We start from the raw sequence: 27,931 nt of genomic DNA on the forward strand, positions 1-27,931 counted from the left end.
CCCACTACCCCTACCGCACACCCCACTACCCCCTAAAGCACACCCCACTACACCCCTACCGCACACCCCACTACACACCCTACCGCACACCCCACTACCTCCTACCTCACACCCCACTACCCCTACCGCACACCCCACTACACACCCTACCGCACACCCCACTACACACCCTACCGCACACCCCACTACCCTTTACCGCATACCCTACCGCACACCCCACTAGATACCCCACTACACACCCATACCGCACACCCGCACACCCCACTACCCCCTACCGCACACCTCACACCCCCTACCACACACCCCACTACCCCCTACCGCACACCCCACTACCCCCGCATACCCTACCACACACCCCACTACACACCCTACCGCACACCCCACTACCCCCCTACCGCACACCCCCACTACACACCCTACCGCACACCCCACTACCCCTTACCGCACACCCCACTACCCCCTACCACACACCCCACTACACACCCTACCGCACACCCCACTACCCCTTACCGCACACCCCACTACCTCCTACCTCACACCCCACTAGATCCCTACCGCACACCCCACTGGGTACCCTACCGCACACCTCACTACCCCCTACCGCACACCCCACTACACACCCTACCGCACACCCCACTACCCTTTACCGCCCCTACCGCACACCCCACTAGATACCCCACTACCCCTACCGCACACCCCACTACACACCCATACCGCACACCCGACTAGATACCCCACCACCCCTACCGCACACCCCACTACCCCCTACCGCACACCCCACTACCCCCTACCGCACCCCACTACCCCCTACCGCACACCCCGCTACACACCCTACCCACACCCCTACCGCACACCCCCACTACACACCCTACCGCACACCCCACTACCCCCTACCGCACACCCCACTACCCCTGCCGCACACCCCACTACACACCCACCGCACACCCCACTACCCCCTACCGCACACCCCACTACCCCCTACCGCACACCCCACTACCCCTACCGCACACCCCACTGCCCCCTATCTCACACCCCACTACACACCCTACCGCACACCCTACCGCACACCCACTACACACCCTACTGGACACCCCACTACACACCCTGCCGCACACCCCACTACCCCTACCGCACACCCCACTACCCCCCTACCGCACACCCCACTACCCCACACCCCACTACCCCTACCGCACACCCCACTACACACCCTACCGCACACCCTACCGCACACCCACTACACACCCTACTGGACACCCCACTACACACCCTGCCGCACACCCCACTACCCCTACAGCACACCCCACTACCCCTACCGCACACCCCACTACCCCACACCCCACTACCCCTACCGCACACCCCACTACACACCCTACCGCACACCCCACTACCCCCTACCGACACCCCACTACACCCCTACCGCACACCCCACTACACACCCTACCGCACACCCCGCTACCCCCTGCCGCACACCCCACTACACACCCTACCCACACCCAACTACCCCTACCGCACACCCCACTACCCCTACCTCACACCCCATACACACCCTACCGCACACCCACTACACACCCTAGATACCCCACTACCCCCTACCGCACACCCCCCTACACACCCCATACCGCACACCCCACTAGATACCCACTCCCCACTACCCCTACCCGACACCACACTACCCCCCTACCGCACACCCCACTACACACCCTACCGCACACCCCACTACCCCTACCGCACCCCCCCACTACACACCCTACCGCACACCCCACTACCCCTACCGCACACCCCACTACCCCTACCGCACACCCCACTACACACCCTACCGCACACCCCACTACACACCCTACCGCACACCCCACTACCTCCTGCCTCACACCCCACTAGATCCCCTACCGTACACCCTACTGGGTACCCTACCGCACACCTCACTACCCCCTACCGCACACCCCACTACACACCCTACCGCACACCCCACTACCCTTACCGCATACCCCACTAGATACCCCACTACCCCCATACCGCACACCCGACTAGATACCCCACTACCCCCTACCGCACACCCCACTACACACCCTACCGCACACCCCACTACCCCCTACCGCACACCCCACTACCACCTACCGCACACCCCTACACACTCTACCGCACACCCCACTATCCCCTACCGCACACCCCACTATCCCCTACCGCACACCCCACTACACACCCTGCCGCACCCCCACTACCCCCTACCGCACACCCCTACCCCCTACCGCACACCCCGCTACACACCCTACCTCACACCCCACTACCCCTACCGCACACCCCCACTACACACCCTACCGCACACCCCACTACCCCCTACCGCACACCCCACTACCCCCTACCGCACACCCCGCTACACACCCTACCTCACACCCCACTACCCCCTACCGCACACCCCACTACCGTTGAGTTTTCTACTAATGTGAATTCAACATGAAATCAACAAAAAAAAGTCAACCGTGTCATTGGATTTAGGTTAAAAGTTGGGTGAAAGAAAGACGAAATGACCATACATTGATGACTTTTTGCAAATCCAGTCAGTTTTCCACGTTGATTCAACATCATCACATTGATCTTTTGGGGCTGAAATAACACGAAACAATGTTGATTCAACCAGTTTTTGCCCAGTGGGAGGTATTTTTTTAAGGCTGGTCGTAGCCCATTAATAAATAGAGAACAGTAAAGGACCAAGACAGCCGCCTTGCAGAACACCACACTTTACCTCTTTTACATTAGACAAGCTTTCATTAAAGAAGACCCTCTGTGTTCAATAAACCATAATTGCAGGTCTGCCCAAACCCTACCTCTGTTGGGACGCACCATCCAAACTAATCTCCCCTCTCAACTGAAGTGTGCACTCCTTCACTACTCCCCACAAATGTTTAAGCATTGGATTAGTGTTGGCATAGGCTAGAGTGTCACATTGGCATAAATGGTCAGGAGACAGGCAATTCATGCGTAATAGGGTTTTTATTTACCCATATCAGAGCGTGCCGTGTGAAGGCACGGGGACGAAGACCAAACAAACACTATACACAAAACATAGTGTCACGCCCTGGCCATTGTCACGGCTGTCTTCGTCCTCCTCATCTGACGAGGAGAAGCGAGAAGGATCGGAGGACTCATACGCAACGTGGTAAGTGTTCGTCATTTTAATGGAAAAACTGAACACTACAAAACAACAAAGTGACACCTGTAACGCTAATGAAACACTGTGCTAACAAGCAACGTAACATAGACAATAACCCACAATGACAAAACAGGCTACCTAAATATGGTTCCCAATCAGAGACAATGACTAACACCTGCCTCTGATTGAGAACCATATCAGGCCAAACAGAGAAACAGACAAACTAGACATACAACATAGAATGCCCACTCAGATCACACCCTGACCAAAAAAAAATAAAAAATCATATAAACATACAAAGCAAACTATGGTCAGGGCATGACAGCCATAGAGAGGTTTTAATCCTCTATTTTGGTTAGGCCAGGGTGTGACTAGGGTGGGCATTCTAGTTTCTTTATTTCTATGTTTTGTTTTTTGTTTTGGCTGTGTATGGTTCTCAATCAGGGACAGCTGTCTATTGTTGTCTCTGATTGGGAACCATACTTAGGTAGCCTTTTCCCACTAGTGTTTTGTGGGTAGTTTTTTCTGTTTAGTGTTCTGCACCTGACAGGACTGTTTCGGTTTTGTCCCTCTTGGTTTATTTTGTTCGAGTGTTTGTTGATCCAAATAAAATCATGCGCTTTGGTCCGATCCTTCATGCAACGACGACCGTTACACATAGAGTTGAAATCCAAACAAAAGAGCGAGGAGTACCTCGAAATAAATAACACAGCACTGGTACTCACACGAACCAATGGACATAGTAACAATAATCAACAAGACAATGGTGAACCAAGGGCACACTTATACAATTACTAAATCGGGGAAAAGGGACCAGGTGTGTGTAATGACGGTTCCGGAAGGATCCGTGACATAGAGAAGGTTTCCACATACCAGTCATTTCCTTTTCAAATAAAATAAAATAACATTTATTCATATAGCCCTTCGTACATCAGCTGATATCTCAAAGTGCTGCACAGAAACCCAGCCTAAAACCCCAAACAGCAAGCAATGCAGGTGTAGAAGCACGTTGGCTAGTCAAAACTCCCTAGAAAGGCCAAAAACCTGGGAAGAAACCTAGAGAGGAACCAGGCTATGAGGGGTGGCCAGTCCTCTTCTGGCTGTGCCGGGTGGAGATTATAACAGAACATGGCCAAGATGTTCACAAATGACCAGCATGGTCAAATAATAATAATCACAGTAGTTGTCGAGGGTGCAGCAAGTCAGCACCTCAGGAGTAAATGTCAGTTGGCTTTTCATAGCCGATCATTAAGAGTATCTCTATCTCTCCTGAGACAGGAGGGGTCAGGAGACACTGTGGCCACATCCAATGATATCCCCGGACTGGGCCAAACAGGAAGGATCTAACCCCACCCACTTTTCCAAAGCACAGCCCCCACATCCTGAGACAAGGCCGAGTATAGGGGGGGCGCCAACCCAGACAGGAAGATCACATCAGTGACTTTTAAATGCATTAAGTGCATTGATCAAGTGCACACTTCAGGAGACAGGAGAGGTTATTGGGGCACACGTCCAGAGTGAGGTCTAGCCTAACAGATGTAGAACTGAAACAAGGAGGTGAAGATATTTATGTTCTGAATCCTTCAGATAGGAGGAGCTTGCAACAGGTGATATGTACAAAACACTGTATGTATTTATAGAATAGGACAGCAACGTTTGAAACATTCATGTCATTCACAGACAGAGAGTTGGTCTGTGATCTGTGGTATGTACAGTATACGTACCTTGGGTGGCTAGTGTCTCCAATAGCCTTTCAGGCATTGTGTGCATACCAAATAGCACCCTATTCCCTATATAGTGCCCACAGAGCTCTGGTGAAAAGTAGTTAGAGTATCATTTGGGATGTAGACATTGAGTTTTTCATCGTTGAGATAATTCACTATTTTCTACTGTACTGACTTTGCTTATACTAATGGAAAGCCCATGCGTCCCCCTTTCCTACTTTTATACTGAAGGCTGGTGATCGGGTTTGTCGGAGGGCTCTGTGAAGAGGGATGTCTACTGTAATGTAAAGGCAAAGCAGACAAGCAGGGTGGAGACTACCTATAAATGTTATAGTTAGCGTGGTGGAAACTACCTATAAATGTTATAGTTAGTGTGGTGGAAACTACCTTCCAGAAGTAAATTGTTGGTTCTGGAAACCAGCCCATCAATCTCTATAGATATCCTGGTATTCCTGGGCTAAGAAAATACTCAAATGGAGAGTGAGAGAGTAAGAGTACTGTTTTGTATGTACTGATCTAGGATCAGTTCCTTCATGTCCAAATATTATCTCTAAAAGAATCTAAAAGTCCAAACAGATCCCAGATCAGCACTCCTACTCTGAGATGCTTAATGAATATGGTCTTGTACTTATTATTGTTTTTTTAAAATCAAAATTTGGGTCCAGAAAACCGGCTCCAGAAATGTTGAGAAAACTGCTTGTAAAAGTTGTTACTATTTAACTACCCATTCTCCGTCTAGTTAAACACATCTAGAAGATCATACATTCAAACATTTCTCACAGATCTAAGGTTTTACGTTCTCTTCTCAAGCGTGGAAACATTGAAACGATATTGTAGTGGAAGAAACACTGATTCCTTCAATGAATCTAGAACAAAACAGGCTCATTCATATTGAATGCGTCCCAAACGGTACCCTATTCAAAATATAAGAAGTAGGGTGCCATCTAGGACGCATCCACCATTGTCCTCCCTTTTGAGGGTGATATGATTATAGTACACATAATCTACTTCATGTGTTTTTCCAAACCCCCAGCCAGAACTGTCTCTTTGCTATTCACTGTGAGTGTACAGGCACTATCGAGGAACCAGGCCAATATGGTTTCACTGTGAGTGTACAGGCACTATCGAGGAACCAGGCCAATATGATTTCACTGTGAGTGTACAGACACTATCGAGGAACCAGGCCAATATGGTTTCACTGTGAGTGTACAGGCACTATCGAGGAACCAGGCCAATATGGTTTCACTGTGAGTGTACAGGCACTATCGAGGAACCAGGCCAATATGGTTTCACTGTGAGTGTACAGGCACTATCGAGGAACCAGGCCAATATGGTTTCCATTTGGGCTGCTGCCTCTTTTGTTTTGAGGTACAGTGACATCCCCCAATGTCCCCAGCATTTCAACAACAGGCAAACAATATTTGTATACAGAATTCTTTGTCTTTTAGATGAGATAGCAGATACTACATTTAAGTGAACAAAATTAATGGAAAAAGTTTAGAGTAGCATTATATAACCAGAAGAAATTAATTTTGAAATGTAGCTAGCAATAACTTGAAAGATGAGACGATTTTAACAGGTTCTTGACAAAAGCCAACAGCAACAAGGAAAAGTCCTTGAAATATTTACCAAGCAAAAAGTGTTTTCTTAACTGGATCTTTGCAGTGCTGTGTTTTGCAAAGAATTTCTAGGACATGAAAAATCAGCAAAATAATAAGTCTGAAGGTTAGAATTCAGAATCCAGATTTATAGTCCTAATATAAAGTTCAGTAGACTCCCTCGCACCGGGCTGGACCAGACTGGACCAGACCAGACCAGACTAGACTAGACTAGACTAAACTAGACTAAACTAGACTAAACTAGACTAAACTAGACCAGACCGGGCCGGGCCAGACCAGACCGGGCTGGACCAGAACAGACCAGACCGGACCACACCAGACTAGACTAGACCAGACCGGACCGGGCCGGGCCAGACCAGACTAGACTAGACTAGACTAGACTAGACTAGACTAGACCAGACCGGGCTGGACCAGACCGGACCGGGCCAGACCATACCGGGCCGGACCGGACCAGACCAGACCAGACTAGACTAGACTAGATCAGACCGGGCCAGACCAGACTAGACTAGACTAGACTAGACTAGACTAGACTAGACTAGACTAGACTAGACTAGACTAGACCAGACCGAGCCGGACCAGACCAGACCGGGCCAGACCAGACCGGGCCGGACCAGACCACTCTCTTTTCTCCAAGGCACTGCAGCCTGGCGTCTTGCCTTCCCCTTCAGACCCTAGTGGCTGGTTAATAGTTCCTGTAACTTACCTACATGAGCTGGGGCTGGGATAGGGGAAGGGTACATATAAATAGTTCCTGTAACTTACCTACATGAGCTGGGGCTGGGATAGAGACAAGGTACTTATAAATAGTTCCTGTAACTTACCTACATGAGCTGTGGCTGGGATAGGGGAAGGGTACATATAAATAGTTACTGTAACTTACCTACATGAGCTGGGGCTGGGATAGGGGAAGGGTACATATAAATAGTTCCTGTAACTTACCTACATGAGCTGGGGCTGGGATAGGGGAAGGGTACATATAAATAGTTACTGTAACTTACCTATATGAGCTGTGGCTGGGATAGGGGCAAGGTACATATAAATAGTTCCTGTAACTTACCTACAGGGTCTGGGATAGGGGCAAGGTACATATAAATAGTTCCTGTAACTTACCTATAGAGGCTGGGATATAGAGGCCGCATTGCAAGGAAGAAGCCACTGCTACAAACCCACCATTAACAAGTCAGACTACGGTTTGCAACTGCACATGGGGACAAAGATCGTACTTTTTGGAGAAATGTCCTCTGGTCTGATGAAACAAAAATAGAACTGTTTGTCCATAATGACAATAAAAATGTTTGGAGGAAAATGATGGGAGGCTTGCAAGCCCGAAGAACACCATCCCAACCGTGAAGCAAGGTGGTGGCAGCATCATGTTGTGGGGGTGCTTTGCTGCAGGAGGGACTGGTGCACTTCACAAAACATATGGCATCATGAGGGAGGAAAATTATGTGGACATATTGATGTAACATCTCAAGACATCAGTCAGGAAGTTAAAGCTGGGTCGCAAATGGGTCTTCCAAATGGACAATGACCCCAAGCATACTTCCAAAGTTGTGGGAAAATGGCTTAAGGACAACAAAGTCAAGGTATTGGAGTGGCCATCACAAAGCCCTGACCTCAATCCTATAGAAAATTTGTGGGCAGAACTGAAAAAGCGTGTGCGAGCAAAGAGGCCTACAAACCTGACTCAGTTACACCAGCTCTGTCAGGAGGAATGGGACAATATTCACCTCAGGTGTATGTAAACTTCCGACTTCAACTGTGTATATACACTGCTCAAAAAAATAAAAGGAACACTAAAATAACACATCCTAGATCTGAATGAATGAAATATTCTTATTAAATACTTTTTTCTTTACATAGTTGAATGTGCTGACAACAAAATCACACAAAAATTATCAATGGAAATCAAATTTATCAACCCATGGAGGTCTGGATTTGGAGTCACACTCAAAATTAAAGTGGAAAACCACACTACAGACTGATCCAACTTTGATGTAATGTCCTTAAAACAAGTCAAAATTAGGCTCAGTAGTGTGTGCGGCCTCCACGTGCCTGTATGACCTCCCTACAACGCCTGGGCATGCTCCTGATGATGTGGCGGATGGCCTCCTGAGGGATCTCCTCCCAGACCTGGACTAAAGCATCCGCCAACTCCTGGACAGTCTGTGGTGCAACGTGGCGTTGGTGGATGGAGCGAAACATGATGTCCCAGATGTGCTCAATTGGATTCAGGTCTGGGGAACGGGCGGGCCAGTCCATAGCATCAATGCCTTCCTCTTGCAGGAACTGCTGACACACTCCAGCCACATGAGGTCTAGCATTGTCTTGCATTAGGAGGAACCCAGGGCCAACCGCACCAGCATATGGTTTCACAAGGGGTCTGAGGATCTCATCTCGGTACCTAATGGCAGTCAGGCTACCTCTGGCGAGCACATGGAGGGCTGTGCGGCCCCCCAAAGAAATGTCACCCCACACCATGACTGACCCACCGCCAAATCGGTCATGCTGGAGGATGTTGCAGGCAGCAGAACGTTCTCCACGGCGTCTCCAGACTGTCACGTCTCTCATGTACACAGTGTGAACCTGCTTTCATCTGTGAAGAGCACAGGGCGCTAGTGGCGAATTTGCCAATCTTGGTGTTCTCTGGCAAATGCCAAACGTCCTGCACGGTGTTGGGCTGTAAGCACAACCCCCACCTGTGGACGTCGGGCCCTCATACCACCCTCATGGAGTCTGTTTCTGACCGTTTGAGCAGACACATGCACATTTGTGGCTTGCTGGAGGTCATTTTGCAGGGCTCTGGCAGTGCTCCCCCTGCTCCTCCTTGCAGGTAGCGGTCCTGCTGCTGGGTTGTTGCCCTCCTACGGCCTCCTCCACGTCTCCTGATGTACTGGCCTGTCTCCTGGTAGCGCCTCCATGCTCTGGACACTACGCTGACAGACACAGAAAACCTTCTTGCCACAGCTCGCATTGATGTCCCATCCTGGATGAGCTGCACTACCTGAGCCACTTGTGTGGGTTGTAGACTCAGTCTCATGCTACCACTAGAGTGAAAGCACCGCCAGCATTCAAAAGTGACCAAAACATCAGCCAGGAAGCATAGTGGTCCCCACCTACAGAACCACTCCTTTATTGGGGGTGTCTTGCTAATTGCCAATAATTTCCACCTGTTGTCTATTCCATTTGCACAACAGCATGTGAAATTTATTGTCAATCAGTGTTGCTTCCTAAGTGGACAGTTTGATTTCATAGAAGTCAATCACACTTATATGTACCTTGACTTGGAGTTACATTGTGTTGTTTAAGTGTTCTCTTTATTTTTTTGAACAGTGAATATATATATACATATATATATATTTTTTTAACATAAATAAATGTCACTTACCTGATCAGGAATTCTCTGGGCCCTATCCTGGCCAGACATGCCACATAATCAGGAAAAACTTTGCCCTGTCCTGGCCAGACATGCCACATGATCAGGAAAAACATTGCCCTATCCTGGCCAGACATGCCACATGATCAGGAAAAACATTGCCCTATCCTGGCCAGACATGCCACATGATCAGGAAAAACCTTGCCCTATCCTGGCCAGACATGCCACATAATCAGGAAAAACATTGCCCTATCCTGGCCAGACATGCCACATGATCAGGAAAAACATTGCCCTATCCTGGCCAGACATGCCACATGATCAGGAAAAACACCCTATCCTGGCCAGACATGCCACATGCCCCCTATCCTGGCCAGACATGCCACATGATCAGGAAAACATTGCCCTATCCTGGCCAGACATGCCACATGATCAGGAAAAACATTGCTCTATCCTGGCCAGACATGCCATCCTGCCCTATCCTGGCCAGACATGCCACATGATCAGGAAAAACATTGCCCTATCCTGGCCAGACATGCCACATGATCAGGAAAAACATTGCCCTATCCTGGCCAGACATGCCACATGATCAGGAAAAACCTTGCCCTATCCTGGCCAGACATGCCACATAATCAGGAAAAACCTTGCCCTATCCTGGCCAGACATGCCACATAATCAGGAAAAACCTTGCCCTATCCTGGCCAGACATGCCACATGATCAGGAAAAACATTGCCCTATCCTGGCCAGACATGCCACATGATCAGGAAAAACTTTAGGTCCTCTCTATACCAAAGTATACAGCAACAGGTTAATCGATACATCCTTAAATCATTGATTATCCCACACAATAAACCAACAGTTTTATTTCGATGTTGAACGCTTGTTTTTGTTTGTGAATATTAATCGACTACGGCAGCCTTTTCTGAAAACATAAAACAGATTTATGACATAGTGAGATTGAATAATCTCTTTAATGAGTCATTTTATCCTCTTTTGGCAGAGTTCAGGCTATGATGTAAGATTAAAAAACCGTGTGCAGTGCACACACCAAGAATCTTGTAAAGAAACTGTTGTTATTCACTTGAGTTCTCTAAACAAAAGCTTTCTCACAGCGTATTAACGATGACAAAGAGATCCTCCCAAACCACAGTAGAGACTAGTAATGAGGAACATCCATGGAATCTACGACCACAGCAACTCCCATACAACCATGATTTCAACACAGAGGAGAGGAGGGAGATCACGTTTTTATGATGTACTGTAACTTGACTTAAACTTGACTTTATTTGACTACAATCCAAACTAAACAAAATGTAATTGAACTCCTATACAGCTATTAACCAACAATCCATGATTTCAACACTCATCGGAAAAGACAAACTCTATTAGTGTGTCCGGTCGAGAGGCCATTGGAAAACGGCCATTTTGTTTTCTGATATCATGATCTCTATTTCCAGCTCCATGCTCCTTCTGTGGTTCTCAATGTTGAACTGGAACTCGAGTGTCTGAGCCACTGAAGACAAAGAAAACACTTGAGATCTGAACAGACCTACACTAAACAGACCTACACTAAACAGACATACACTAAACATACCTACACTAAACAGACCTACACTAAACAGACCTACACTATACAGACCTACACACTAAACAGACCTACACACTATACAGACCTACACACTAAACAGACCTACACTATACAGACCTACACTAAACAGACCTACACTAAACAGACCTACACTAAACATACCTACACTAAACAGACCTACACTATACAGACCTACACACTAAACAGACCTACACACTAAACAGACCTACACAAACAGACCTATACAGACCTACACTAAACAGACCTACACACAGACCTAAAGACAGAAACAGACCTACACTAAACACCTAAACAGACCTACACTATACAGACCTACACTAAACAGACCTACACACTAAACAGACCTACACACTAAACAGACCTACACACTAAACAGACCTACACTATACAGACCTACACTAAACAGACCTACACTAAACATACCTACACTATACAGACCTACACTAAACAGACCTACACTAAACAGACCTACACACTATACAGACCTCCACTAAACAGATCTACACACTATACAGACCTACACTAAACAGACCTACACACTATACAGACCTACACTAAACAGACCTAAACTATACAGACCTACACTAAACATACCTACACACTATACAGACCTACACTATACAGACCTACACTAAACAGACCTACACTAAACAGACCTACACACTAAACAGACCTACACTATACAGACCTACACTATACAGACCTACACTAAACAGACCTACACTAAACAGACCTACACACTAAACAGACCTACACTAAACAGACCTACACTAAACAGACCTACACACTAAACAGACATACACTATACAGACCTACACTATACAGACCTACACTAAACAGACCTACACTAAACAGACCTACACACTAAACAGACCTACACTATACAGACCTACACTAAACATACCTACACACTAAACATACCTACACTAAACAGACCTACACTATACAGACCTACACTAAACAGACCTACACACTAAACAGACCTACACTAAACAGACCTACACTAAACAGACCTACACTAAACAGACCTACACTAAACAGACCTACACACTAAACATACCTACACTATACAGACCTACACTATACAGACCTACACTAAACAGACCTACACACTAAACAGACCTACACTAAACAGACCTACACTAAACAGACCTACACACTAAACATACCTACACTAAACAAACTTCATTTCATTGAAGTGTGTATGTACAATGTGGACTGTGTACACCATCACTAGTCTTATTGGAATCCCATTTGACTGTCAGACAGCTAGCGGTTTTCACTGTTTTCCAGCTGAGGGTTGGGCTGGTGACACACAGCTAAAGAAGACTGACTACTGTCCAGACTGTACATCTGTGAGGAGCCAGGTGGTTGAGGTGTTTAGAGTATCACAGACATATATCCGGCTTTACATTAATTTACTGTATTTACTGTACTTTGCTTTACTTTACTGTATTCTACTTTACTACATTTGACGTTACTGTATTTTACTTTACTGTACTTAGTTTACTGTACTTAGTTTACTTTACTGTACTTACTTTACTGTACTTAGTTTACTTTACTGTACTTACTTTACTGTACTTAGTTTACTTTACTGTACTTAGTTTACTGTACTTAGTTTACTTCACTGTACTCAGTTTACTGTACTTAGTTTACTGTACTTACTTTACTGTACTTAGTTTACTTTACTGTACTTAGTTTACTGTACTTAGTTTACTTCACTGTACTTAGTTTACTGTACTTAGTTTACTGTACTTAGTTTACTGTACTTAGTTTACTGTACTTAGTTTACGTTACTGTACTGAATTGTATTGTACTTTCCTGTATTTTACTTGTACATTTTCCAAACAGTCAAAGAGATGACTGGACAAAATGTGAGAGCAGCTGGTAGCACACACACACACACACACACACACACACACACACGTGTGCACATTCACACGCACGCACACACTTCAAACAGACGTACATAATGAGCATGCCCAGACACACACGCATTTCTCCCGCTAAATTTGTGTTCTGCAATGTCTAGTATATATCCCCCACCACACACACACATGCGCAAACACACACACGCACACATGCACACACTTCAAACAGACGTACATAATGAGCATGCCCAGACACACACGCATTCCTCCCGCTAAATTTGTGTTCTGCAATGTCTAGTATATATCTCCCACACCACACACACACACACCCACGCACACACACACACACACACACACACACACACACACACACACACGCACACGCACACGCACACGCACACACACACACACCCACGCACACCCACGCACACACCCACACACACACACACACACACACACACACCCACACACACCCACACACCCACACCCACCCACACACCCACACCCACACACACCCACACCACCCACACACCCACACACCCACACACACACACCCCCACACACACCACACACACCCACACACACCCCCCCCACACACACACACACACACACCCACCCACACACACACCCACACCCCCACCACACCCCCCCCACACACCCACACACCCACACACACACACCCCACACACACCCCACACACACACACACCCACACACACACACCCACGCACCCCCCACACACACACACACCCACACACACCCCCCACCCACACACACACACACACACACACACACACACCCCACACACACACACACACACTGTTCTTTAAGCGGATGATGTAGCTCAGCATCCCAGTGTGTTTGAGGTCTGCTGATGGATAGTGAAAGGAAGGCAGTCTGGGGGTGGAATACGTATCAAAGGCTAAGTACCTGGTAACTACAACATAGTTTTACAGCCAAAGGAGGTTCATGAGGTTTTCATTCACTAGATACTTATTTAGACGTATTCTTAGTGAGGAGAATCAACTCCCTCTTTAGTGATTTCAAACAAGCAACAATTAAAGTAATGCTTACGTGTGGGAAAAATGTTTGGATTATCTTGCGTCACACATGACCCAGGAGACTACACAAGGGGAGATGGTAAAGCATTGTCATTGGAGCCGAGTCTTTAGTGACTTGTAGAAGACGTACCAGCTAAGTACCGTTCTACCTGTGGAAAAAGTGTTTCCCTTATCTTAATGCATCACACATAACTCAGGAGCCTGCTTCATGGGTTTCCTGAGCTACACAACATAAAAAATTTAAAAAAAAGCTGGTTTCCTGTGCTTTACAGTAACTCAGCCTAGACACCCCAAAGAGCAAGTAGCCGAAGAGTAGGAAAAACTCCCTAGAAGGAAGAAATTTCATGAGGAACCAGACTCCTCCTCTGGCTGCATACTGGATGTATGAGTATGTGGATGTTTAGCACAGGAGGTTGGTCGCAACCTTAATTAGGGAGGACGGGCTCGTGGTGATGACTGGAGTGGAATTGCTGGAATGGTTTCGATGCCGTTCCATTCGTTCCGTTACTGCCGTTATTATGAGCCGTCGTCCCCTCAGCACCTTCCACTGACATCTAGGGGATATCCACTGACATCTAGGGGATATCCACTGATATCTAGGGGATATCCACTGACATCTAGGGGATATCCACTGACATCTAGGGGATATCCACTGACATCTAGGGGATATCCACTGATATCTAGGGGATATCCACTGACATCTAGGGGATATCCACTGACATCTAGGGGATATCCACTGACATCTAGGGGATATCCACTGACATCTAGGGATATCCACTGACATCTAGGGATATCCACTGACATCTAGGGGATATCCACTGACATCTAGGGGATATCCACTGATATCTAGGGATATCCACTGACATCTAGGGATATCCACTGACATCTAGGGGATATCCACTGACATCTAGGGGATATCCACTGACATCTAGGGACATCTAGGGGATATCCACTGACATCTATATCTAGGGATATCCACTGACATCTAGGGGATATCCACTGACATCTAGGGGATATCCACTGACATCTAGGGGATATCCACTGACATCTAGGGGATATCCACTGACTTCTAGGGGATATCCACTGACTTCTAGGGGATATCCACTGATATCTAGGGGATATCCACTGATATCTAGGGGATATCCACTGACATCTAGGGGATATCCACTGACATCTAGGGGATATCCACTGACTTCTAGGGGATATCCACTGATATCTAGGGGATATCCACTGATATCTAGGGGATATCCACTGACTTCTAGGGGATATCCACTGACATCTAGGGGATATCCACTGACATCTAGGGGATATCCACTGACATCTAGGGGATATCCACTGACATCTAGGGGATATCCACTGACATCTAGGGGATATCCACTGATATCTAGGGGATATCCACTGACATCTAGGGGATATCCACTGACATCTAGGGGATATCCACTGACTTCTAGGGGATATCCACTGATATCTAGGGGATATCCACTGATATCTATCGTTTACCATTCACTACTATGTCTATGGTAAGTTTGCGAATAATTTAGCAAAAAAACAAGTGAATAAAGAATTGCAGAGGAAAAGTGCGAAGAACAGATTTGTTTTTCTCTAAGAAACTTGAAAGGAGACTTAATTGAAAGCTTTTTAAGCATGAAAAAGGAACCGCTGGTGAACGATATTTCCTAGAAGTTTATGTTTTCAGCTGATCTGGGTTCAGCCCTGTTCAGTGTGGATACTTATTGTAGAATAATTATACAATGCCATCTTGGTACTCCCTGGTGAACAAACGCTTTGGTTGTAATCATATGCTTTTCAACTATAGAGAAAAGGTTGTTTTTTTTAACTCTAGTCGTGCTTAAAATTGTAGACTTGAGAAAATCCCTTGAAAAACTATATTCTATAAGAAGAACTTCAGATCTATCAGATCCAACCGTTTCATTCCGTCTGTACTTTCTGTCTACCAGGGCTGTTCTGTTCCGTCTGTACTTTCTGTCTCCCGTGATGGAAACATATCTAGTCCAACCAAAAGAGAGAGTCAGAGGTTTGGTCGTTGAGACCTATGTGTGCCAACACAGGAGGGGTCCACAAATGAAAGTAATTCTGTTGGGCTGCAGGCCCAGCTAGCAGCATGAGCAACAGCTCTGACATTTTCCAGCCGAACAGATTATAAAAAATAACCTTGCTAGTCTTTCCCCGCCTTGTCTTGCCGACCCTCTCTTACTGAGCCGAGGTGTACCTTTAGACACTAGTTCTGGTGGGGTGAAGGGAGGAGGAGGGTGGCGGGCAGGAGGAGGAGGAGGAGGGGAGGAGGGTGGAGGGCAGGAGGAGGGTGGAGGGCAGGAGGAGAGGGTGGAGGGCAGGAGGAGAGGGAGGAGGAGGAGGAGTGGGGTGAAGGGCAGGAGGAGAGGGAGGAGGAGGAGGAGGAGTGGAGGAGGAGGAGGAGGAGGAGGAGGGTGGAGGGCAGGAGGAGAGTGAGGAGGAGGAGGAGGGGGGGGGGGGGGGAGGGAGGAGGAGGAGGGGGAGGGGGAGGACGAGAGGGAGAAAAAGGAGGAGGAGGAGGAGGGGGAATAGGGGCTTGTTGTAGGAACATCTTGTGCAGTATCGCTGAGCTAGCAGGCAGCAGACAGCCGTCTGAGGTCATTCTGGGCAACGTTGGCGTTGGCTGCCACGTCACACTATAGATCAACCCCCCAAAAGTACTCCGGAAAAGTAGTGCACTACACAGGGAATAGGGTGTCATTTTGGATGCAAATATATATGTAGGGCAAGCCCTTTGCCAACGTAAGGTAGTTTGGTGAACAACGCTCACGTGATGAGAAGTGACCGTGTCTGAGACTTGAAGACTTGTGTAAGCTCCTGGAGCTAATGCCTAGTCTTTAGCTTTTAGCTCATAGGGCAATTTAGTGCGCAGCAGACCAGAGTTTGAATCAAATCGTGCACACTGTTGTAATGAGCGGGAGATAGAGGCAGACCTTAAATCATATAGAAATATATATATATTTTTTATATCCCATGTTGTCATCTCCTGTCAATGTACCCTTGAGCAAGGCACTTACTAACCCCTAAACTCCCCATTCAGGCAAACAAGCCCATTGCGTTGACAGTGATACTACTAGGGATGATTGGTCTGGTAAAATACACTCACAATGAATACATAATACATTGACAGTGTCTTGCATGACAGAACATACCTATGGAGATCCTCGTGATCATTATGGACAGGAGGGAAATATTTAACAAATGAGGACAGACAAACCACCGTTTTTAAATGACTACATCCCATATTCAGGTATCCTATTTCCGACTAACTCCTCAGCTATCCTGAATTCAGAATAAACACGTCTAATTTCCGACTAACTCCTCAGCTATCCTGAATTCAGAATAAACACGTCTAATTTCCTGTCTCAGCCTCCAGTATTTATGCTGCAGTAGTTTATGTGTCGGGGGGCTAGAGTCAGTTTGTTATATCTGGAGTACTTCTCCTGTCCTATTCAGTGTCCTGTGTGAATCTAAGTGTGCGTTCTCTAATTCTCTCCTTCTCTCTTTCTTTCTCTCTCGGAGGACCTGAGCCCTAGGACCATGCCCCAGGACTACCTGACATGATGACTCCTTGCTGTCCCCAGTCCACCTGGCCGTGCTGCTGCTCCAGTTTCAACTGTTCTGCCTTATTATTATACGACCATGCTGGTCATTTAGGAACATTTGAACATCTTGGCCATGTTCTGTTAAAATCTCCACCCGGCACAGCCAGAAGAGGACTGGCCACCCCACATATGCTCTCTCTAATTCTCTCTTTCTTTCTCTCTCTCGGAGGACCTGAGCCCTAGGACCATGCCCCAGGACTACCTGACATGATGACTCCTTGCTGTCCCCAGTCCATCTGACCGTGCTGCTGCTCCAGTTTCAACTGTTCTGCCTTATTATTATACGACCATGCTGGTCATTTATGAACATTTGAACATCTTGGCCATGTTCTGTTATAATCTCCACCCGGCACAGCCAGAAGAGGACTGGCCACCCCACATAGCCTGGTTCCTCTCTAGGTTTCTTCCTAGGTTTTGGCCTTTCTAGGGAGTTTTTCCTAGCCACCGTGCTTCTACACCTGCATTGCTTGCTGTTTGGGGTTTTAGGCTGGGTTTCTGTACAGCACTTTGAGATATCAGCTGATGTACGAAGGGCTATATAAATAAATTTGATTTGATTTGATTTCAAACTAAATCCTCAGCTATCCTGAATTCAGAATAAACACGTCTAATTTCAAACTAACTCCTCATCTATCCTGACTTTAGTGTTGTTTTGGATGATGTGTAACAGCTATTACCATTACACTATTACCGTTAATATGTCTTTCAATGTCACACCTTGGAAAACCAACTCAAGAGCAAGGGCTGCGTACAAAACCTCAACTTATTCCCTACATAGTGCACTACTATTGGCCAGATCCCTATGGACCAATCACTGTAGGGAATAGGGTGTCATTTGGGACACACACCAATGTTCAATAGCTAACACCTGTGTTTCCACCCTGTGTTCCTGTAAGGATCGAGGCTAGAGACGAGAAGCAGGTACAGGGAGTGAACATGTGATATCCACGGACAGGAACAGAATAGGGACAGTGTCTGGACAGGGGAAACGGAAACCACAATAACGCTGACACGTGGAGGAGGAGGAAACAGGCATGTACAGGGAAGGCAATCAAAACGTGCAGGAGTCCTGGTGAGTCCAATGAGCGCTGATGCGCGTAATGATGGTGACAGCTGTGTTTAATGAAAGTCAGCCTGGCGCCCTCGAGCGACAGAGAGGGAGAGTGGGAGCTCTCTGTTCCAGTGTTCTATATCTACCACCTGTCTCCACTCTCTGTTCCAGTGTTCTATAACTACCACCTGTCTCCACTCTCTGTTCCAGTGTTCTATAACTACCACCTGACTCCACTCTCTGTTCCAGTGTTCTGTAACTACCACCTGTCTCCACTCTCTGTTCCAGTGTTCTATAACTACCACCTGTCTCCACTCTCTGTTCCAGTGTTCTGTAACTACCACCTGTCTCCACTCTCTGTTCCAGTGTTCTGTAACTACCACCTGTCTCCACTCTCTGTTCCAGTGTTCTATAACTACCACCTGTCTCCACTCTCTGTTCCAGTGTTCTATAACTACCACCTGTCTCCACTCTGTTCCAGTGTTCTATATCTACCACCTGTCTCCACTCTCTGTTCCAGTGGTCTATAACTACCACCTGTCTCCACTCTCTGTTCCAGTGTTCTATAACTACCACCTGTCTCCACTCTGTTCCAGTGTTCTATATCTACCACCTGTCTCCACTCTCTGTTCCAGTGTTCTATAACTACCACCTGTCTCCACTCTGTTCCAGTGTTCTATATCTACCACCTGTCTCCACTCTCTGTTCCAGTGTTCTATAACTACCACCTGTCTCCACTCTCTGTTCCAGTGTTCCAGTGTTCTATCTACCACCTGTCTTCTGTCTGTTCTATAACTACCACCTGTCTCTCTCTGTTCCAGTGTTCTATAACTACCACCTGACCTGTCTCCACTCTCTGTTCCAGTGTTCTATAACTACCACCTGTCTCCACTCTCTGTTCCAGTGTTCTATAACTACCACCTGTCTCCACTCTCTGTTCCAGTGTTCTATAACTACCACCTGTCTCCACTCTCTGTTCCAGTGTTCTATAACTACCACCTGTCTCCACTCTCTGTTCCAGTGTTCTATAACTACCACCTGTCTCCACTCTCTGTTCCAGTGTTCTATAACTACCACCTGACTCCACTCTCTGTTCCAGTGTTCTATAACTACCACCTGTCTCCACTCTCTGTTCCAGTGTTCTGTAACTACCACCTGTCTCCACTCTCTGTTCCAGTGTTCTATAACTACCACCTGTCTCCACTCTGTTCCAGTGTTCTATAACTACCACCTGTCTCCACTCTCTGTTCCAGTGTTCTATAACTACCACCTGTCTCCACTCTCTGTTCCAGTGTTCCAGTGTTCTATAACTACCACCTGACTCCACTCTCTGTTCCAGTGTTCTATAACTACCACCTGACTCCACTCTCTGTTCCAGTGTTCTGTAACTACCACCTGTCTCCACTCTCTGTTCCAGTGTTCTATAACTACCACCTGTCTCCACTCTCTGTTCCAGTGTTCTATAACTACCACCTGTCTCCACTCTCTGTTCCAGTGTTCTGTAACTACCACCTGTCTCCACTCTGTTCCAGTGTTCTATAACTACCACCTGTCTCCACTCTCTGTTCCAGTGTTCTATAACTACCACCTGTCTCCACTCTCTGTTCCAATGCTGTTTCTTGAAATAACTATTTTCAGCCTTCTACTCAGCTTGCTTCCCAAAGTTTATTTATTTGAAAAGAAGGTGTCTTTGATGGAAATCTTTTACAATCTGGAAAACATTTTCATTTGGACTAATAAAGCTTTTCGTATCACAGTTTGGGCATCTTGTTGGGTATTTAGCCTTTTCATTTGTTTTCTAATTTCTCATGGATTCAAGACATTTCTGAAATAACTGATGATTCTCCACCCCTCAGGTTTAAAATACATTAGCAGCCAAAAACGCTCCAGCTATACATTTTAAGTAGAGCTTCATCCTTTGTCTACAATCAGGTGATGACTATTAAAACTATTATGATTAAAGTCATAATTTAGATTTTTTAAAATAGTTTTGGTTAAATAATGTATTTTTTAAGTAGGCTATTTACTTAGATTACTGCCATAAAAATGTATTTGATTTAATTAGATTATAAAGAAAGCCCAATAGCACCAGGGGAAGATAGAAATGATCTGTTATCTGACTCTAGATAGCCCATTGCGTTATTATAGCGTTGTTACGCATCAGTGTCTCCACCTCTCTCCCTCCGTTTCTCTCTATATGACAATATGATATCTGAAGAATAAATGATGTGACTCCTGACGCCTGCTGTAACCAAGGACCTCTGGCCAGTCTTGACTGACAGTTTATGGGCGGGATTGAAGACAACTTTCCAGCCCGTGATTCGCTAAACGGAACATTTTCCAACTGTCAGTTTCCTGCTGCCGTACCCCCCTCCCACGCCCGGCTCTCGTGGAATCGAATGGTCTCCGTTTTTTTCCTAAAAGCCCAAACACCTTCAGTCTAAGGGCTGGGGCTGAGGGAGAGAGGAGCAGGAGGGCCCAGTTTGGCTCTAAAGAAAAAACAGTACCGTTTTGCACTTATGGCTTTGTTGTAGTAACTGAAATTACCAACAACAACTCTGTCCTTTTTCTGTATTTGTGGAAGGAAAAGGACCTACATTTTGTACTGAAAAGTCGCCCGTTTTTTTTTCTTTAGGAGCTTTGAGTAGCTGAGTGAGTGACAATGGAGATGAAAAGATGGTCCACAAGGTGGAAAACGAAAAGGTGGCTGTGGGACCCCACTCTAACCACCATCGTCACTATCACTTTCCTTCTGCAAGCCGTCAATGTTAAAGCAGGTAAGGAACTATCGTTGGAGAACGCGTTTCTCAACCGTTCACATGTCAAACTCTCCCTGGTGTTTCTTGGGGACAAACAGGGGCATCCTTGCCCCCCCATGGTTTGACTTATCAAGTGATGAGAGCGCATCTATAGGGCCACTTCCACAATCACTGCGCTGTGCTTCTGAGGTTGACAGCCAACTGAAAGAAAAATTGAACTAACTAATATCATGACACTGTCTAAAATCATGACTTATGTGTCACCACGTGCGTATCCATGATCGAATATAAGAATGTTCCAAATAATGCCAATGCCACCCATTTCCGTTATCCTTAACCTAAATAGCGATTTGATATCCGCCAGGTAGGCTACCTCCAAGTCTTTTCCATCCCGTCCGCGGTAAACCCCAGCAGCATTCATACAGGTGCTGTCGTCTCCTCTCCAGGTCGCAGCGTGATTCCCCCCAAAAATAACGTCTCGCCCGCGGTTCTGTACGTGTCATGCTGTTGTGGTAGTACACTACGCAACTAAAAGTGCGCCCAGGACGCTCTCCGGGGAATGTTTTAAAGGGTTTAGCCAGACAACTAGGCTTTGTTTGCCCCTGTGGTCCGCTAGGTGTGTGTGGACACGGCTATCGGGAGAAGGATTCCATATATGGTTGAGGTAGCATTCTCACACCTTGGCTATAAAATCGTGTAGCCACTGGAGAGCTGCGCGTTTTGGGTTGTTGTGATAGGTAACGTCAGAGTATTGATATGGCTATCCCAGCTATCTTCAATGGAACCGCGTAATAGGGAAGGCAACGACTTTTTACGCGTGAGTTTAGAGAGTTTGGCTGATTGTACAGCAGCCATAGGTGCTCGGTGGTTTATTAAAACTGAGACTAAGGTAGGATAACCTTCCACACATTAATTATTAAGTGGAACTATATGCTGGTTTTGAAACGTCATATCAATTGATGTTACACAATAATGATCGGACCGTTATGGCTAATAAGATGTTTATACATTTTAACTGCTCTCTTCCAAACTATTGACATATGTCAATAATAAGCTATGCCACCGTGACATCCCCGATGTGCGTTTAGCATTCTTTAGCAGTTCAGCCCTTTTGCCTATTCTTTGGGGGTATTTTCCTATTTGGCTTCAGAATATTTTAAAATTATTCATAGACTCTCAACACAAACGGTATGAGGCACTGTTGTTCCATAAGATACTATGCTGCTGGGTATAGGTAGTACTGTAGCCCGTGAGGCGATGCTCTCTCTATAATGTGGGAGGGAAGACCATATAGTGACCAGCAGTAGGAAACACAGTTTCTCCACTCTACCCTGGTAACCACTAAGCCCAATAACTCTCCACTCTTCCCTGGTTACCACTAAGCCCAATAAGGGGCGTTGATGGAAAGAGTCCCCCCCCCCTCTTCACCCCCTTTAAATTAGCCTATATCTGGATCAAGATGATTGCTTATTTCTCTTGATTGTGGATATTATGACATTCATATTTGTTTGGTGTGTTTCTGATGTTATATATGTGTTGATTCTGTTTTCTTTACTTTGATATTCTGAGCTAAGGTAGCAAGTCAATATCAAGAGCAGAACCATGGATAAATGATTTAGATGAGAGAGTGCAAAGTATTTTAATAATATAAAATATAATTATTTTATATTGTGATTTTTGTTACAAGTAGAATCTCAAAGTCTCTTTAAAAACAAAATAAACAAAAAAAAACTATTTAATAAAACAAATGTAGCGATCTGTCAGAGGAGAGAACTCTCCATCAACACCCCTTATTGGGCTTAGTGGTAACCAGGGAAGAGTGGGGAGTTATTGGGCTTAGTGGTAACCAGGGTAGAGTGGAGAGTTATTGGGCTTAGTGGTAACCAGGGAAGAGTGGGGAGTTATTGGGCTTAGTGGTAACCAGGGTAGAGTGGAGAGTTATTGGGCTTAGTGGTAACCATGGAAGAGTGGGGAGTTATTGGGCTTAGTGGTAACCAGGGTAGAGTGGAGAGTTATTGGGCTTAGTGGTAACCAGGGTAGAGTGGAGAGGTATTGGGCTTAGTGGTAACCAGGGAGAGTGGAGAGTTATTGGGCTTAGTGGTAACCAGGGAAGAGTGGAGAGTTATTGGGCTTAGTGGTAACCAGGGTAGAGTGGAGAGGTATTGGGCTTAGTGGTAACCAGGGTAGAGTGGAGAGTTATTGGGCTTAGTGGTAACCAGGGTAGAGTGGAGAGTTATTGGGCTTAGTGGTAACCAGGGTAGAGTGGAGAGTTATTGGGCTTAGTGGTAACCAGGGTAGAGTGGAGAGTTATTGGGCTTAGTGGTAACCAGGGTAGAGTGGAGAGGTATTGGGCTTAGTGGTAACCAGGGTAGAGTGGAGAGTTATTGGGCTTAGTGGTAACCAGGGTAGAGTGGAGAGTTATTGGGCTTAGTGGTAACCAGGGTAGAGTGGAGAGGTATTGGGCTTAGTGGTAACCAGGGTAGAGTGGAGAGTTATTGGGCTTAGTGGTAACCAGGGTAGAGTGGAGAGTTATTGGGCTTAGTGGTAACCAGGGTAGAGTGGAGAGTTATTGGGCTTAGTGGTAACCAGGGCAGAGTGGAGAGGTATTGGGCTTAGTGGTAACCAGGGTAGAGTGGAGAGTTATTGGGCTTAGTGGTAACCAGGGTAGAGTGGAGAGTTATTGGGCTTAGTGGTAACCAGGGTAGAGTGGAGAGTTATTGGGCTTAGTGGTAACCAGGGTAGAGTGGAGAGTTATTGGGCTTAGTGGTAACCAGGGTAGAGAACCAGGGCAGAGTGGAGAGTTATTGGGCTTAGTGGTAACCAGGGTAGAGTGGAGAGTTATTGGGCTTAGTGGTAACCAGGGTAGAGTGGAGAGTTATTGGGCTTAGTGTTAACCAGGGTAGAGTGGAGAGTTATTGGGCTTAGTGGTAACCAGGGTAGAGTGGAGAGTTATTGGGCTTAGTGGTAACCAGGGTAGAGTGGAGAGGTATTGGGCTTAGTGGTAACCAGGGTAGAGTGGAGACTTATTGGGCTTAGTGGTAACCAGGGTCGAGTGGAGAGGTTTTGGGCTTAGTGGTAACCAGGGTAGAGTGGAGACTCATTGGGCTTAGTGGTAACCAGGGTAGAGTGGAGAGTTATTGGGCTTAGTGGTAACCAGGGTAGAGTGGAGAGTTATTGGGCTTAGTGGTAACCAGGGTAGAGTGGAGAGGTATTGGGCTTAGTGGTAACCAGGGTAGAGTGGAGAGTTATTGGGCTTAGTGGTAACCAGGGTAGAGTGGAGAGTTATTGGGCTTAGTGGTAACCAGGGTAGAGTGGAGAGTTATTGGGCTTAGTGGTAACCAGGGCAGAGTAGAGAGGTATTGGGCTTAGTGGTAACCAGGGTAGAGTGGAGAGTTATTGGGCTTAGTGGTAACCAGGGTAGAGAACCAGGGCAGAGTGGATAGTTATTGGGCTTAGTGGTAACCAGGGTAGAGTGGAGAGTTATTGGGCTTAGTGGTAACCAGGGTAGAGTGGAGAGTTATTGGGCTTAGTGTTAACCAGGGTAGAGTGGAGAGTTATTGGGCTTAGTGGTAACCAGGGTAGAGTGGAGAGTTATTGGGCTTAGTGGTAACCAGGGTAGAGTGGAGAGGTATTGGGCTTAGTGGTAACCAGGGTAGAGTGGAGAGGTATTGGGCTTAGTGGTAACCAGGGTAGAGTGGAGACTCATTGGGCTTAGTGGTAACCAGGGTAGAGTGGAGAGGTTTTGGGCTTAGTGGTAACCAGGGTAGAGTGGAGACTCATTGGGCTTAGTGGTAACCAGGGTAGAGTGGAGAGTTATTGGGCTTAGTGGTAACCAGGGTAGAGTGGAGAGTTATTGGGCTTAGTGGTAACCAGGGTAGAGTGGAGAGGTATTGGGCTTAGTGGTAACCAGGGTAGAGTGGAGAGTTATTGGGCTTAGTGGTAACCAGGGTAGAGTGGAGAGTTATTGGGCTTAGTGGTAACCAGGGTAGAGTGGAGAGTTATTGGGCTTAGTGGTAACCAGGGCAGAGTAGAGAGGTATTGGGCTTAGTGGTAACCAGGGTAGAGTGGAGAGTTATTGGGCTTAGTGGTAACCAGGGTAGAGAACCAGGGCAGAGTGGATAGTTATTGGGCTTAGTGGTAACCAGGGTAGAGTGGAGAGTTATTGGGCTTAGTGGTAACCAGGGTAGAGTGGAGAGTTATTGGGCTTAGTGTTAACCAGGGTAGAGTGGAGAGTTATTGGGCTTAGTGGTAACCAGGGTAGAGTGGAGAGTTATTGGGCTTAGTGGTTACCAGGGTAGAGTGGAGAGGTATTGGGCTTAGTGGTAACCAGGGTAGAGTGGAGACTCATTGGGCTTAGTGGTAACCAGGGTAGAGTGGAGAGGTTTTGGGCTTAGTGGTAACCAGGGTAGAGTGGAGACTCATTGGGCTTAGTGGTAACCAGGGTAGAGTGGAGAGTTATTGGGCTTAGTGGTAACCAGGGTAGAGTGGAGAGTTATTGAGCTTAGTGGTAACCAGGGTAGAGTGGAGAGTTATTGGGCTTAGTGGTAACCAGGGTAGAGTGGAGAGGTATTGGGCTTAGTGGTAACCAGGGTAGAGTGGAGAGTTATTGGGCTTAGTGGTAACCAGGGTAGAGTGGAGATGTATTGGGCTTAGTGGTAACCAGGGTAGAGTGGAGAGTTATTGGGCTTAGTGGTAACCAGGGCAGAGTGGAGAGTTATTGGGCTTAGTGGTAACCAGGGCAGAGTGGAGAGTTATTGGGCTTAGTGGTAACCAGGGCAGAGTGGAGAGTTATTGGGCTTAGTGGTAACCAGGGTTGAGTGGAGAGTTATTGGGCTTAGTGGTAACCAGGGCAGAGTGGAGAGTTATTGGGCTTAGTGGTAACCAGGGCAGAGTGGAGAGTTATTGGGCTTAGTGGTAACCAGGGTAGAGTGGAGAGGTATTGGGCTTAGTGGTAACCAGGGTAGAGTGGAGAGTTATTGGGCTTAGTGGTAACCAGGGTATAGTGGAGAGTTATTGGGCTTAGTGGTAACCAGGGCAGAGTAGAGAGGTATTGGGCTTAGTGGTAACCAGGGTAGAGTGGAGAGTTATTGGGCTTAGTGGTAACCAGGGTAGAGAACCAGGGCAGAGTGGAGAGTTATTGGGCTTAGTGGTAACCAGGGTAGAGTGGAGAGTTATTGGGCTTAGTGGTAACCAGGGTAGAGTGGAGAGTTATTGGGCTTAGTGTTAACCAGGGTAGAGTGGAGAGTTATTGGGCTTAGTGGTAACCAGGGTAGAGTGGAGAGTTATTGGGCTTAGTGGTAACCAGGGTAGAGTGGAGAGGTATTGGGCTTAGTGGTAACCAGGGTAGAGTGGAGACTCATTGGGCTTAGTGGTAACCAGGGTAGAGTGGAGAGGTTTTGGGCTTAGTGGTAACCAGGGTAGAGTGGAGACTCATTGGGCTTAGTGGTAACCAGGGTAGAGTGGAGAGTTATTGGGCTTAGTGGTAACCAGGGTAGAGTGGAGAGTTATTGGGCTTAGTGGTAACCAGGGTAGAGTGGAGAGTTATTGGGCTTAGTGGTAACCAGGGTAGAGTGGAGAGTTATTGGGCTTAGTGGTAACCAGGGTAGAGTGGAGAGGTATTGGGCTTAGTGGTAACCAGGGTAGAGTGGAGATGTATTGGGCTTAGTGGTAACCAGGGTAGAGTGGAGAGTTATTGGGCTTAGTGGTAACCAGGGCAGAGTGGAGAGTTATTGGGCTTAGTGGTAACCAGGGCAGAGTGGAGAGTTATTGGGCTTAGTGGTAACCAGGGCAGAGTGGAGAGTTATTGGGCTTAGTGGTAACCAGGGTTGAGTGGAGAGTTATTGGGCTTAGTGGTAACCAGGGCAGAGTGGAGAGTTATTGGGCTTAGTGGTAACCAGGGCAGAGTGGAGAGTTATTGGGCTTAGTGGTAACCAGGGTAGAGTGGAGAGGTATTGGGCTTAGTGGTAACCAGGGTAGAGTGGAGAGTTATTGGGCTTAGTGGTAACCAGGGTAGAGTGGAGAGGTATTGGGCTTAGTGGTAACCAGGGTAGAGTGGAGAGTTATTGGGCTTAGTGGTAA

General features: G+C 46.8%; 1 protein-coding gene across 1 annotated transcript in view; it reads left to right on the top strand.

The window, feature by feature from the left end:
- The first annotated feature begins 21,518 nt into the window (after window positions 1-21,518).
- The window catches only part of LOC112238531 (collagen alpha-1(XI) chain), a 182,083-nt gene continuing 175,670 nt past the window's right edge, over window positions 21,519-27,931 (top strand). The window contains exon 1 of the mRNA XM_042329158.1: window positions 21,519-21,871. Coding sequence (XP_042185092.1) covers window positions 21,757-21,871 — 115 coding nt within the window. The 5' untranslated portion in view covers window positions 21,519-21,756. The remainder of the gene's footprint in view (window positions 21,872-27,931) is intronic.

Source organism: Oncorhynchus tshawytscha, linkage group LG10 (genome assembly GCF_018296145.1).
Source record: "Oncorhynchus tshawytscha isolate Ot180627B linkage group LG10, Otsh_v2.0, whole genome shotgun sequence".
NCBI lineage: Eukaryota > Metazoa > Chordata > Actinopteri > Salmoniformes > Salmonidae > Oncorhynchus > Oncorhynchus tshawytscha.